At 37.0% G+C, this 15,319-nt stretch overlaps 1 protein-coding gene across 1 annotated transcript in view; it reads right to left on the reverse strand.

Annotated features, from left to right (window-relative positions):
• Window positions 1–11,694, reverse strand: part of LOC146003421 (chitin synthase chs-2-like) — a 191,233-nt gene extending 179,539 nt beyond the window's left edge. Inside the window, exon 1 of the mRNA XM_083141704.1 lies at window positions 11,642–11,694. Within this exon, the coding sequence (XP_082997830.1) occupies window positions 11,642–11,694 (53 nt within the window). The remainder of the gene's footprint in view (window positions 1–11,641) is intronic.
• Between the last annotated feature and the right edge of the window lie 3,625 nt (window positions 11,695–15,319).

The following is a 15,319-nucleotide window of genomic DNA, read 5'->3' on the forward strand; positions in this document are numbered from 1 at the left end:
TGACAGCTCTCGCATATTTCTCTTTGATTCGAGCCTGAACACCACTAATGTGTCTTGTCCTCCCATGTTTGCAGCTCTTATAAAAGCCGAAACCCACCAAATTGTTTATATTCAGGCCTAAACAATCGCAAGTGTTCTAAATTATGTCACAGCAGCCTTCGTATTGGAGATTGAAGTAACATGTGTTCTTCCTGCAGGTTTGGATATGATCCTTTAGGATGCTGTCGCCTGTCTTAGCACACCTAATCTTAACAAAGCTTTAATTTCCCATCATTGTGACTTGGATCTTCAACACTTAGGAAGATTTCAGACCGAAGATAAACGCGATACATGTCGTTTGGAATGAGCCAATCAACAGCAATGTTTCACACAGCAGCGACACAAAAGGCCGCATAAACCTACTTTCGACTTGTGAAATCCTAAGGAGACACGAGTTTTCAATGTTCAGTTAAGGTTCATGTTAGCACGTAACTGGAAGTTTGTGAAAATTTCGCTATTTCAATGTACAGTTAGCTCGTAACTGGAACTCTGGTGGCGATTATCCTTTCTGCTATAGCTCGACCACAAGGAAAAAAAAACATTCCGTCAAAAGCGTTGGCGCACCTTCCCTGCCGTTATCCGTGCTCGGAGCAGTGTTGCCAGGTCAGACTTGAAAAAATCGGGAGATTGTTCCTTGGAAAACCAGAAGATCTGCTACAAAATCCGATGATCTAATAGTAGCGGATGAACGACGTTCTCGGGGACGAAGGGGCGGCATAGGCGTGTGCAATGGGGGGCAAGGACGCATATTACCCCGTAATAATGTTGTCCTCTCAGAAAACATCACTTGAGTTTGAAATTATCACGTTCCTACATCCCTATTATAATAATGGATGCAAATTACTATGACTGAAATCAACTCATACGTCTGAAATAATAGGTACTTTTATATCAACATTCATTTTTCAGAAGGTGAGGTGGGTGGCGAGCATCCTTGCACTTCCTTCTGGACGTCCATAATTTTGTAGAAAATTAAATATTTAAGTATAGAATAGTATATTCAAGATAGAAAACGAAGTATTTTCAAGCCCATGAAAGTTGGAAGCAACTACGGGGGAGGGGATGCATTCTTTCCTTTGTAATTGAACTATGCCGCTTCGTTCTGTAGCAAATTTCTTGTTATTAACACTCACATGCTTTATTCGTCAGTTATACTGCCTCTATATCGCTGCATTTAATATATATGTATTATATACATTATATATATATATATATATATATATATATATATATATATATATATATATATCTACTGGGTGATTTTTTTAACCTGAATCATTTGAATATCTTGAAAAAAAATCATCCTACAAAAAAATGTTCCAAAGTTGAAAGTTTGGAGGGGGGAAGTTTAGTGGTGCAACAAAAGAACACCCCCTCCCCATCTTGTAGGTGGGGCGGGGGACAACTTTTAAATTTCAAATAGAAAGCCCTATTTTTTATTACAGATTCGTATTTTACGGAAAAAATACATAAGTTTTGTCTGAAGCATTTTTTTCGCTTCGTGATAGATGGCGATATAATTGACAAACTTTCATTTCTTGAATGTTGACACTTTAAAATCAATGTATTTCATTTCGCAAATCATTTAAATTCAAAAAATAAAACATTCTCGTGCATGAACTTTGTACTAATTCTTGACAAATCTTTTGAGATTTCATTAAGCTGGTAATCCTCCTTTTTACAACATTTAAAAGTTAGATTCGATATTTGTTTATTTTTTTTATTGTTGTGTCAAAGATGCTTAACAAAGCTACAACAGAAATTTTTTTTTAAAAAAAAGAATGTCAAGAAACAGTTCCTTTTTAGACTTTTCCTGTTAAATCATTGTTTGTTTATCATTGTTTGTTTTTCATTGTTTTTTAGATCACAAGAATGCTCCGAGCGATTAATTTGACTAAGCTGTTGATACTTTATAATATCAATGGATGTATTAACTGTAGAAGAGAAAATTGAAATGGTTCTCGTGTATGGAGAATCTTGCAGGAAGCTTCGTCAAGCTGTCGTTGTTTATGCTCAGCGTTTTCCAGACAGGGTGCGTTCTTTCGCTTCGTTTCAACGCACTGTCAATCAATTTACTATTGAAGGAAGTTTTAAACCTAAACAAAGGACTCGTCGAAGAATAGTTACTGGAGAAGAAAATGAAATTAATGTGTTAGCTGCTGTGGTCCATGATCCTCATGTCAGCTCGCGAGAAGTAGCTCGAAATTCCGGATTGTCCCAGAAAATTGTTTTGAAGACTTTACAGCGTCATAAATATCATCCATATCATGTGTCATTGCATCAAGAACTTCATGGCGATGATTTTCAAAATCGAGTGACGTTTTGTCAGTGGGCACGTGAACAAATACAAATAAACCCAAAATTTCTTTCGTCTGGTATTGTTCTCTGATGAGTCATCTTTTACAAACCACGGAACGGTCAATCGGCATAATATGCATTACTGGAGTGTCGAAAATCCGCACTGGCTGCGCCAAGTTGAGCATCAGCGTCCATGGACTGTAAACGTGTGGTGTGGAATTATTGATGACAAACTCATCGGTCCCTACTTCATTGATGGAAATTTGAATGGTCAACAGTACCGCGACATTCTTCAAAATGAACTGCCAATATTACTTGAAGATCTTAACCTGGAACTGAGACAGAACATGTAGTTTTAGCAGGATGGATGTCCAGCGCACTATTCTAGAGCAGCACTTGAAGTACTCGACCGTGACTTCAATGGCCGATGGATCGGCAGAGCTGGTCCTGTAAATTGGCCTGCAAGATCACCAGATCTTACTTCACCAGATTTCTTTTTGTGGGGATACCTAAAAGATAAAGTGTATCGAGATTTGCCAACTACTCGCGAAAATATGATAGAGCGAATCCAAAACGTTTGTGCCATAATTGAACCAGAGGTACTTTTGAGTTTTGTACATTCATTCGAAGCGCGGATCAATAAATGTATTGAAGTTGAAGGTCACCATTTTGAACACTTAATGTAATTGAGAAATGAATGTAGTTTACTTCTCTCTTCATAAACTTTTGTCTTCTCGTTTAATATCTAAGAAACTAAAAGTTAAAATATACAAAACAGTAATTTTGCCTGTAGTATTATATGGATGTGAAACTTGGTCCCTTACATTGAAAGAGGAACATAAGTTGAGAGTATTTGAAAATAAGATCCTTAGGAAAATCTTTGGACCTAAAAGGGATGAGGAGACAGGTGAGTGGAGAAGGTTACATAATTTAGAACTACATAATTTGTATTCATGTCCAGATATTATTAGAATAATTAAATAAAGAAGCCTTAGGTGGGCCGGCCATGTGGCACGAATGGGAGAGGAAAGAGGAGTTTACAGGATTGTTGTTGGGAAACCTGATGGTAAGAGACCTGTAGGAAGGCCAAGACGAAGATGGAGGGACAACGTTGAGATGGACCTAAGGGAAATCGGTAGGGATGGAAAAGAGTATATAGAACTTGCTCAAGATAGGGACAGATGGAAGGCCTGTGTTGCTGCAGCCATGAACCTTCGGGTTTAAGAAGGCTAGGGAGTTAGTTAGTTAGTTAGTTAGTTAATGTAGTTTACTAGCCATCGAGATATCTAGAGCTAAGAATTGTCGAGTAATTTTGTATTTTCAAAATAAATTTATTTGTTTTACAACAATTTCAAGTCCTGGAACAAAAATGTTTTATTTTTTGAATTTAAATGAATTGCGAAATGAAATACATTGGTTTTAAAGTGTAAACATTCAAGAAATGAAAATTTGTCGATTATAGCACCATCTATCACGAAGTGAAAAAAACGTTTCAGACAAAACTTATGTATTTTTTCCGTAAAATCCGAATCTGTAATAAAAAATAGGGGTTTCTATTTGAAATATAAAAGTTGCCCCCCGCCCCACCTACAAGAGGGGGAGGGGGTGTTCTTTTGTTGCACCACTAAACTTCCCCCTCCAAACTATCAACTTTTTATTAGGAACATTTTTTTTGTAGGATGATTTTTTTCAAGATATGCAAATGATTCAGGTTAAAAAATCACCCAGTATATATAAACACACACACACACACACACACACACACACACACACACACACACACACACACATATATATATATATATATATATATATATATATATATATATATGCGCCTAAAATTACACTAAGGAATTTGCGATGGTTCCTTACACTATTTACGCCCCTGTTTTGTACCCACCAATACAATAAAACAGTGAGATGGAATTAAGTTTTTCTTTACCGACTGAACATTTATCAAAGCTTTTGCCCCCCTAATCCACTCTACATCTCCTCTCCAAGTTCAAGTAAGATGAGCAGATAACGTGTTCTTGTGCAGGCCGTTAGAGGTTGCATAGGAATAGTTTATTAAGGAATTCTCCCGAGAAATCAATAGGTCTGGCAACACTGACGTGGCCGCGCTGAAAAGCTCCTTCCCCCTCTCCTTTCCCCCACCCGCCAGCGCGATGAGATTCTGCGCAGGTTTCTTTCTTTCTTTGTGGTTCCTCTATACTTCTTCTTGCAGTTACCAGCCTAACTGGAAGTTGCGAAGCAACATGGATGCCTCGTGCAGCTATCGAACTTCCACACTCGGAACTTCACTGTCAGATTAAACAAGATATGCTTCATAAAACTGTTAAATTGGTACAGAAGAAGACTTGTTTTGTTTGGCTAGAATTCGCTTGGGAAGCTTGTATTGGAGAATTTGTGGCCACAATACCCGGTCTACCAGGCGGGACAATCTCCAAACAGTAATTTGGTGCAGTGGTTAGCGGCACCATCTTTCCGAGCGTGTCGTGTTTTGTAATACGACTTCGAGTTCTGGTCACGGATCTTTTATTTTTCTTGTCAATTACTTATTACGTGTGTTGCCTTCAATTCATGCTTTATTGTTGAATGATCTTCTCGGAGAAATATTACAGTAAATTTTAAAATTATTTTTACTCCTACCTTCATATTTTTAGAAGTTTACTTACAAAGCATTCTTACTATTAACATGTGTTTTCGCTCAACAATCATGCATAGAGAGGCACGTACAAAGCATGCAGTCAAATGCACAATATTTACATATTAATAGTGTTTATATCAACAGACAGGTATTATTAATGTTTCGACTTTGAAGTTCTTCACGCTTCTTCTACAAGAAAGTATCTGCGCTTGCGCCTCATAACTCCATTTTCCCCACGTGGAATTGACCTTTATTAGAAGAAAGCCAAATCTGTAGTGCTGGCTTTCGTTAATATATTTCGTAAGCATACAGGATGGATACGCAGCCATTGTTCCAATCGTTTCCAATGCAATAACGTGCTTTCGAGCGCAACGCGCTTGTAGTTCTATATTTAAACCCCAGGCTGTGTGCCAGTCGACGCGGTTTGAAACTATACTAACAGATGGCGCGCAGATCGATTTCCTATAATTTCCATGCTTCAGAATTGCCAACACACTGTTTCGGAGAACGAACCATGGTTTAGTTAACTGGCAGTTACTTTCGCATTGAAAAAGCCGGTGCTGGTTAAGACTGGCAGTTAGTTAACAGAAAGATTAACAGGATCGATTGTCGATTGTCCTGTTTGCCACATGAGGCCTGGCGTTATCGTGGAGGATAACCACATTGTCCACATCGAGAATCCCTTGGCACCTTTTCCCGATGGCAGCTCGCAGACGTGAGAGTGTGCCATAATAGCTGTCAGCGTTGATGGTGTCACCTCGTGATATGAAATGCATCAGGAGTGGTTCTCCGTGACCCCTCACCGCTCATTGTTATGAAGTTCTCGGCCAGTTTCGAAATCACAACACCACCACCGCACACTTCTCAAACGAGACACATGTCCACATACGTCGGCTGCATTTTCCTATGGACCTCGATGGGCGTTCGTCCCTTGCTTCACAGAAAACAAATAACACTTCGCTGCTCATACGTCGTGGGCGTGTTGAGTATTACAGCCATATTTGCAAACTGACAGCAGCGCCGTGTCGCGGAGCAGCCGAGAGTTAACGCTGGACCGTTCCAAGAAAAACTTATTGCATTGAATGTATATCTCGGTTTCTGATCACACTAATATTTCGGCTGAAAAAAAAATAGGGGCAAAGACTATTCGATTTGCCCTCGTATTTCAACTACACTTTGGCGACGACCCTTTCTCTCCTGCAGTAGCAAGCAAGTGGACTATCTGGAATGAGGTTCCTGACTTCAACACCCCCCTCCCCTCCACTTTCTGAACACTACTGTACCAAACCTCAATTTTTCTAGTTCATCGTATCGGGTAGGTCATCACAAAGCTAATTTCTTCATATTTCTCCCTGAATTGAATTGCACATTTTGATTTGAATCAATCAAGTACAATTTCAATCATATATTCGAAAAGGTACAACTTCAAGACCGGTGAGAACTTGAAGAAAATTCCTGATATTTTATTCTGCGAACGTTTGGGACCAAAAATCAACTTTTGCGCATAATTTTGAATTTAGATTTTTTTTTCGAAATGTTCAATTCCTGCATATAATCTAATGGAGAATATACAGTTCATCCCGATCCGGTACCACTTTCTACTTCACTACTTCCTGATTGTGGGTAATTCTTCCAGAGATCTTACCAGGCACTAAGCAACATCATTTTATTGTTAAAAACGCGAGAGCAGCGAACTTACATAGATGAGTATAGATGGCAGCACAATAAACAAGAGTTTTTGTTAGTTATTCCAGGCATAAATCAAACAGCATGAAAATATATTTCGGGAAGAAAATGGTGAAGGATTAGAAGAATGTACTGGAAGGTATAATAATGAGAACATATAAATAAAGAATTAATATACAGAAGGAAGATAAGTGCAATGAACAATAAAGAATTTCTCGTTTTACTTGTATGAGGAAAGTTAACTAGATTTCGGAGATCGTAGTTTTGAATAAAATCGACCCATGTTAAGTCGTAGCAAAATACTTAATAGTTCTCTGTTTAATTTATGTACATGTTCGTTTGAATCAGTGTTATCACACGTATAGGAGGAGGACCTGTATGGTCATAGAATATATCTAGTGTTATCACACATTTAAGTATGATAATTTTCTGTGCGAGGTTGGCAACTCCGCAAAAATAAGCAAGTTGGTAACTTTAAAAGAAGATAGAGATTTGTTCTTTCGGTTTGGTTTCGGTTATGATAAAATATGACAGATGACATTAATGTAAGTCTAAGTTCAGTGGCGCAGGAACGGGGGGTACAACAGGGGTACATTTTAACCCCTCCACATTTTTGAAGGGGGCTACTGTACCCCCTAAATCCGCAATTCCAGTTGTACCCCCCTAGACTGACAGACGCAAGGTACTATTGTTAAAAGAACCTATTTTCAATTCGCTCAATAAAATGAGTGTATATGGTTTATAACTTGTAAACATTGTCTTCCTTACCACAGAAATTCAAACCATTGTAAACTTATTCTACTACATTGTGCTTGATACTTGTTAGTTCATTGGCCTGTGTTCTTGGAAACCTCTTTAAGGGTATGAAAATTGTTTAAAATGTGTGTGGAACGATGGAATGAGATAAAATTCACTCTCAGAAAATCACGCTGTAGACTCATGCTCCTTTGCGTAAGGGGGGTACACTTTTCCAAATAAATGGTCTCGTCGATTCGAAGATAAGATGCAAATCTTCATCAGAAGAGAATATGACGGTGTAGTGAATATACTATAATATGAAGTGAATCTCCATGCAATCCCGTTCCCTCCCAATTGTTCATTGGCAGAGCCGTCTCGCGTCACTACTTGCGCAGAAAATTGTTTTCGTTCGCTTTCCCCAGTGATACTCGAGACAGAGTATAGGGCAGGTGTTTTAAAACCTTTCGCCGCCATAGCGCCCCTCAACCAGTGGCGCATGTTCCATATACCAAGCGCGTGCTACCCCTGTCTACGGACTGGGCGTTCAGCTGACGTTGATGATCTATGTCAACGTGTGGAGTTTTAAAAGGAAGATAAAGTGTCAGAAGACGAGTGATAGCACCAAATATTTCATTACATTGCAGTGAATTTACTTAAAATGATCGTAAGATTGGTACGGGTAAAAAATTCTCGAAGTTAAGTTCCTTGAGAATGAATTTCCCCCGAATCGAATGGTACTACTTGTAGATATGTACTTGAACAAGTCTGTGCCATCGCCAAAGAATTTTGGGTGGACAGAGGGTTCAAGAAACTGTATCAAGTGAGTTACTGTTTGGTGATCGTGGTTGATAAGAATATAGCAATTTTACCGTAAGAATAAAGCTTATTTGCCTCACCTGAAAATTTATCTCGCAGACTATTCGGCTAGGTAGGAGAGAGGGCTCAGACTATTTTATGGTAGGATAGCACAACCCTTGCCCAAACGGTGGCGACATCTCTCCAATAAATCTATGATAAATTACGAAATAACAAGCCAATAGATAGAGAATTATATTGCTTATGAAAATGATAACCTCAGACTTGAAGTAGGCTTAATCGTGTTTCATTAGAGCCACGTACCTAGAGAATGATAATTTGAAATGATAATTCCTAAGTATTCAGTCTCGCTGCTCAAAATGAGTGTAATATTATTTTAAGAAAGAAACATCAAATTGATGAGTGAAATACGTAAGAAATAATTTTGAGATTCTCAGATTTGGGATCCTTGCCCTGCTTTAACCCTAACTTTTAAATAAATGGGACGTTTCCAAAAGTAGGACCAAGTAAGATAACAATTTATTTCGAGTCTGTACGACACCTAAAGAATAATGACTTCATTGTGAAGTGGGTGTATATTATCGGCATAACATTATTATCTTATTTCAGTATTGTCACTTCTATTTATAGTATCAACCACACCGGAATTTGGTGACCGAAGGTTTAAAGTCCGTCATATTGATTGATTGGTTGGTAGATTTGGTTTATTTTACTTCCAGGGCCGTACTAACCTATGGGCAACTGGGACAATTGCCCCGGGGCCCCCACCAAAAGGAAGCTGTGAAGGGCCTCCACCAAAAAATCTTTTAACTAGCTGGCTATGCTTGTGAAAAATTACATAAGAAGTTGTATTTTAAAAATTAAATAAACTTCAATATTGTCTTATGTCTACTCTGTTTTGGATCCAATTGTAGCACAGCTCTCAGTCGATCTGTTTGTAGATATCTGAAGCTTAGTGTACATACTTTATACCATGAATAAAAGACAAAGAAAATGTGTCTACTATAAGTGTTAAGTCTTTGGGAATTTTCTTGAAGAAAGTGTAGTTACTACAATTTCTACAATGAACATGTCGGTAATTGTCCAGTATATGGACCATGCATATGTAGTGACATATTTACTCTTAATTGCAAATAATATATTTTATAATAAATTACAGTCTATTGCTCAGTTGTTTGTTTCCGTCTGAACCCCCTTAGTATTTACTATATATTGTAGTTACAGTGTTCACTCTTCATAATATACTGTAGACATTTAGACGCAGAATTTTACTGCTGCTATAATGCTACAATTTTCGTCCTATAACTTTATTTTACTGCGCTATTCTCCCTGCAAACTTATCTCCGATATGTTCGGTTGTGAATGGCTACTGATTCTAAATCAGGTCTACCATTTCAACTGCTGAAAATTGGTGGTTAACATATTGAGCTAATAAAGTTCCTAGTAAAAAATAATAAAAAAATGGGAGGCCCCCACAAAACATTTTGCCCATGGCCTCCACAAACATTGATACGGCCCTGTTTACTTCGCTTTACTTCCTTCTTTGGCTAATCGCGAAAATATGATGATATTGATTAAGCGACACTCATTTCACACACATGCCCAGGCCGGGATTCGAACCCGGGATCCCTGTCCGCCATATTGAAAAACTTCTATCAATTGAGCTAGAAATCAAATCTTTATCAGTACCCGTATGAATACAGTCTTCCTTTATGATGTAACAACCTGAGCTCAAGGGGACTTGGGAGGAGTAAAGCTTCTGACATGTGCAAAAGGTATCGACTAGGGGAAATATTGCTTTAGAAAGAACTAGAATAAGAGAAATATGTGATATTTCAAATGTGATATAAAAATAAAAAAATATATATTAGAAAAACAACTAACCATGTGACATAGTAACTTGAACTAACAGTTATAATTGAAATTATTGGGAGGGGTCTGATGATGTTAATTCGGGCCTTCCCATAAACTTGGCTCTGTTCTTAAGGTCAGCTCAGTCCGAGTTTGCCTCTATTTCTTCCAATTACCGATATTTTTAGGACAGCCTTGTGGAATTTCTATGGTACCTTGTTTCCATAACAGAGCGGTAGCTGGGGAAAGAGTGGGAAGAGGCGATTGTTAGAGAGAAAAAGAAGTGGCCCCAGTGGAAAGTATTGATGAGTATTCTCAGATTGCAAAGAAAGAGATAAATAAAATTTCTTCCTGGCTCCGCTCGCAATACTAGTGATTTCCGTAAGAGTTCCATCGTTTATATTTATTGACTAAACGCCAAGGACGCCGGCAGCATTTTTTCTCAGGGGAACAGAGTCATAGATGCGTTTTATTATTATTATTTTTATTATAAGTTGTAGTAGTAGTATTAGTTAGAAGAAGAAGAAGAAGAGAAGAAGAAGAAGAAGTGGTAGTAGTACTCTTCTTCTCTTCTCTTCTTCTTCTTCTTCTTCTTCTTCTTCTTCACAAGTCATAAAATTCAAATTGGATTAAAAATACTTTTGCGTTGTATACAAGTTCAGACTCGAGCCTACAATTGAAATAGAAACTGAATTCGCCTTTCTTCCTTTAAATAAGCATCTAGACCAGGGGTACCCAAACTTTTTTCGTTTCACGGCGCCCGTAGTGTTTCCAGATTTTTCCGCGGCGCCCAAGTCAAAATGTAGGCCTATCTAACACTTGCAACCTTTAGTTAGTAGGATTAGGTTGCTTGCCTTAAGTCTAAAAATAAACACATCCAGTATTTAAAATTCAGAAACATTACATATTTAGAAAGAAAGTACTAAATAAGCACATATTTGGAGCAGTCACATCATTTCAGTGAAAACATCGGAACATTTCGTGGAGCCCTGTAATGGCAAACAAATATTCAGCAATTACCGTAATTTAAAATGGTTCGAGAACCTTTACTTTTTGACTTTATACATTTGATACAAATTTTAATTTGAACAACTTATGTCCGTAAAATCATGTTGAATATGTTCAAATAAAATAAATATGTACCGAATTCTTGAAATTGCTTGAATACTCGATTATTATTAATATTACATATTCTTTGATATTTAGCTATATATCCTTTTGATAATTCATATTTAGATACATATTTTATCAATAATTGTTACATATTTATGTACATACTGATATTACATAAAATACGGGGTCTAGTCATTAGTTACTGAGTTATGTCAATATGCCATTTTGTCTGATTGTGTAACCAATCACTCTGTTGACCATCAGTATTTCTATGTTGTATCTCAACCTTGTCAGGAGTACTCAGTAAGTCATCGGAAGTGAATCAATTAACAAGGTTGTTATATAAACTCAATCGATCGATATATTCTTATTGCAAAATATAACTTTAGCTTTCTGAAATATAGTAACATCATTAATATTTAGGTAATGAAATATACTAGAACGTGAACTCACCTAGGAAATTTTCTGTTCCTTGCTGAGGTTGGGTCTGTATCAGTTGATGCCATTCTCCTAGGTTTTTAGCTTTTCATGTAAGCACGAAGGAGCTTTCTGATCTGGAAAGAAGATAGACAGATTTAAGTTGTTTAAAATGAATCTTGGTTTTTCTTCATTTTACATAAGAAGTAAACCTACATAAAATAACCAAGGTTTAATATTTACATACCGAAACGTTCATTGCAATACTAACCCCCTCTCCCGTTAGTACCTCGTAGCTCATTTCCAGTCTTACGGTGAGCGCTCTAGATGCTGGCAAGGGAAGTGGGGAGTGGGGAAGCGACCAATCCAGCGCGATAAGAAACGCAGCAGCCTGTAGAACGAGGTTCACGTAGTACATCTTCTCGCCACGTCGTAACTCTCGGCGCCACCGCTGTTTGGTTGGTCTGTGGGGCATTCCCCGCTACCCACTCCCCTTGCCAGCATGTAGAGCTCCAGCCGTAAGAGTAAACAAGAGCTATAGTCCCTTGCTTCTACCAGGGGGTTTCTGACACGCTACGACTCCAGAGGTGCCGGAATCGAATCCTAGCGTGGGAGTGGATATTTGTAAGGGTCCGTTCATGATATCATCACTCATCCCCATCTTCATAAATTAGCCAAACGTGGCACAAGAAGCGAAGTAAAATAAGCAAATCAATCAATCTGTTCCCTTGCAATTGTTCTGGCGTCCCTACCGACGTCCGTTCCCTCGTGAAAAGCAATCAAGTTTTATTTCATTAAGTAAAGTTTCTATTACATTTTAACACCAACTGAATTTCAAAGTTGTCGCTCGACAAGTGTCTCTCCTTTGTGGTGACAGCACAAATCCCCCTGAACTAAAAACCTTTTCTACTCGAGCACTGATGGAAATGCCAGTATTGTATTTGATAAAGGGTTTCCTTAATTTGGAAAACTATCCACAATGGAAGGACATGTATTGCCCTTCTGTTCATTTCATTGCTTCCATGCGAATTTGTTCTCGAGATACAGAAGAAATTAGAAATAACGAATTGCAGTAAAGCGTCTATGTTCCAAATTTTAGCATGCGAAGAAGAATAGCTTTCTTAACCTTTAGGCGATTCGATGAAAATCAATTCACCTTTGTATCTAGAGAAGGCACATAGTTGGAAACATAGTTACCAAATTTAGCCTATTAAAGTTAATGATTTAAATGTCATTACGTAATATTCACAACGAAGTTACTTCAACTTACTTTTAAAAGTAGCTAGTTACAGTTAGGATTCATCAAATAAAGTAACTCTTACTTGTAATTGCATTACAAGCCACTATATATATTTATCAAACACTAAATTTTACATTTTAGTATGTATAATACCTAACATATACGTATATAAACTTATCTTGGAGACCTAACATTTAACAGTTGCAAACTTTCAATACAATTTTTAGTAACCAAAAACTATCTAAAGAATGAGGAATCATAAATAATTATACGTTAAAACAATCATGGCGTTACTATTAGCTACTACTTCACGCAGAGTCGGCACACGTCGAGTCATTATCAAAAAAAAAACACTCCAAAACTCTAAACGTTATGTTAAATCTAATTGAAAACTTTGAAAGATATAACTTTCAATTATTTTATCCTCAATAAAATAGCCTAGATCTATCTCTACATAGTTTATGAAAAGCAAGTGGATATAGAGGTACTACTAATTGTTTCGTTAAGCGTATAACGGTATGTAAAACAAACAACCTACAATAAAATAAACGCCGTAGTGTAAAATCCCTTTAATTTCTGTTCTATTTATGTATAACTTTAAGTACCTTACGAAATAAGTCTGAGTTACAAAGTTTGAAATGTTGATACTTTCTACGTCACACTTTCCTTCTGGTATGCAAACGCAAATAGATGTCACTCATGTCAACAACCATGCAAGGGTGATTTCATGTCAGATCATACAGGTGCTGTCAACTCATCATCTCAGATTTTGCTGGGAAAAAAATTACATGTCCGAAAATAAAATATCTTCCTTTTCTGTTGATTTGTTAAAGTGTTACAAGCTCACGAAGAAAGACACTATTTGATAAAAAAAAACATTTACCCAAGGTAATTAATTCAATATTCAAACCACTATAAATTAAAAACAAAAAAATTTTAGGGACTTAAGGAATCCATTATTTGAAAGCTTCTTCAAAGTACTTCAAAAACCTTATTAAGGAACATATTTATGAAACCGTCTTCAACTCTAGAATTAAGAATCAAAATACGAAAATTTGATTATTTTTTTCAAAGTTCAATATTTTCTTAAAAAGTGAGGAACAACAGGACATGAGTTTTGCTGAGATAAGAGAATATGGGAACTTGACTAACTATTTGCAATGCCATTTCTAAACTAACTTCTAACGATATGTAGAAAATTCTTTGAAAAAATGAAAAAAGTCAATTTTGACCATCTTTCAGTTATAATTTTCTCAAAAACACCCATCTCAAAATTTCTGAAAATTGTACAATATAGTCTTTGGTTACTGTACTTACAGGAGGTGAAATCAGATCTTGCAATATTTTTGTGTGTAACGGGGGAGAATTTTTTTTAAAAAAGGCTTTTTTTTTGTTTTTGATTTATAGTTGTTTGAATATTGGATTATTTTCCTTGCGTAATTTTTTTTAATCAAGTAGTTTTTTCTTCGTTTGCTTGTAACACTGTAACAAATCAACAGAAAAGGAAAATATGTAATTTTTGAACATGTATCATATGTTTAACATATTCTTTCAGCTGATTTTGAAATTCGAAGGTGACACATTTATTACTTACTTGTATGATTTGAGATGAAATGGCCAGGAAAATTCTTGCGCTTATTTACAACTTGTTTCAGCTGCGTGCGATATGAAGTATTCATATTTTAATTTAGTGTCGGCATAGTTCTTCTACACATACGTACGAGTGCTCCATCTTTATAGAAGTACTTCGCATTAGCAAAATTGCCTTGTCAGCAAGGACGTCACTTTCCTTAGCCAAGTCACGTTGTTTATAAGCATAACAATGGCGACCGCTGACATTCAAGTCAATGCAGCATATTCTTAACTTGGCTTGAGATACTGACTCCATTCTCCAGTTTATCAATATATGTGCATGATTCATCGTACAATTATATTAATAACTAATGTAAAGCTACACATATGAGCTTGTATGTACAGTCACGGACACTTCTAGGTTGTAACGATACCTTACAACCCAGAAGTGTCTGTGACTGTACGTATTTGTGTGTGTATATATGTACTATCTATGTGTGGGTGTGTGTGTATATATATATATATATATATACATACACACACACACACACACACACACACACACACACACACACACACACACATACACACAAACAGTATGCGAATTATCGGAGGGATGCTGCACATTTCCCTCCCACAAAACATGTTATCTCTGCAAAAGAAAATTATTTTTATCCCAGCCAACTAACTAACTAACTCTCTAGCCTTTTTGAACCCGAAGGTTCATGGCTGCAGCAACACAGGTCTTCCATCTTTCCCTATCCTGAGCAAGATCTATATCCTCTTTTCCATCCCTACAAATTTCCTTTAGGTCCATCTCAACATTATCTCTCCATCTTCGCCTTGGTCTTCCTACTGGTCTCTTACCATCAGGTTTCCCAACAAGAATCCTGTAAACTCTT

Source organism: Lepisma saccharinum, chromosome 20 (assembly GCF_977018435.1).
Source record: "Lepisma saccharinum chromosome 20, izLepSacc3.1, whole genome shotgun sequence".
NCBI classification, from domain to species: Eukaryota; Metazoa; Arthropoda; class Insecta; order Zygentoma; family Lepismatidae; genus Lepisma; species Lepisma saccharinum.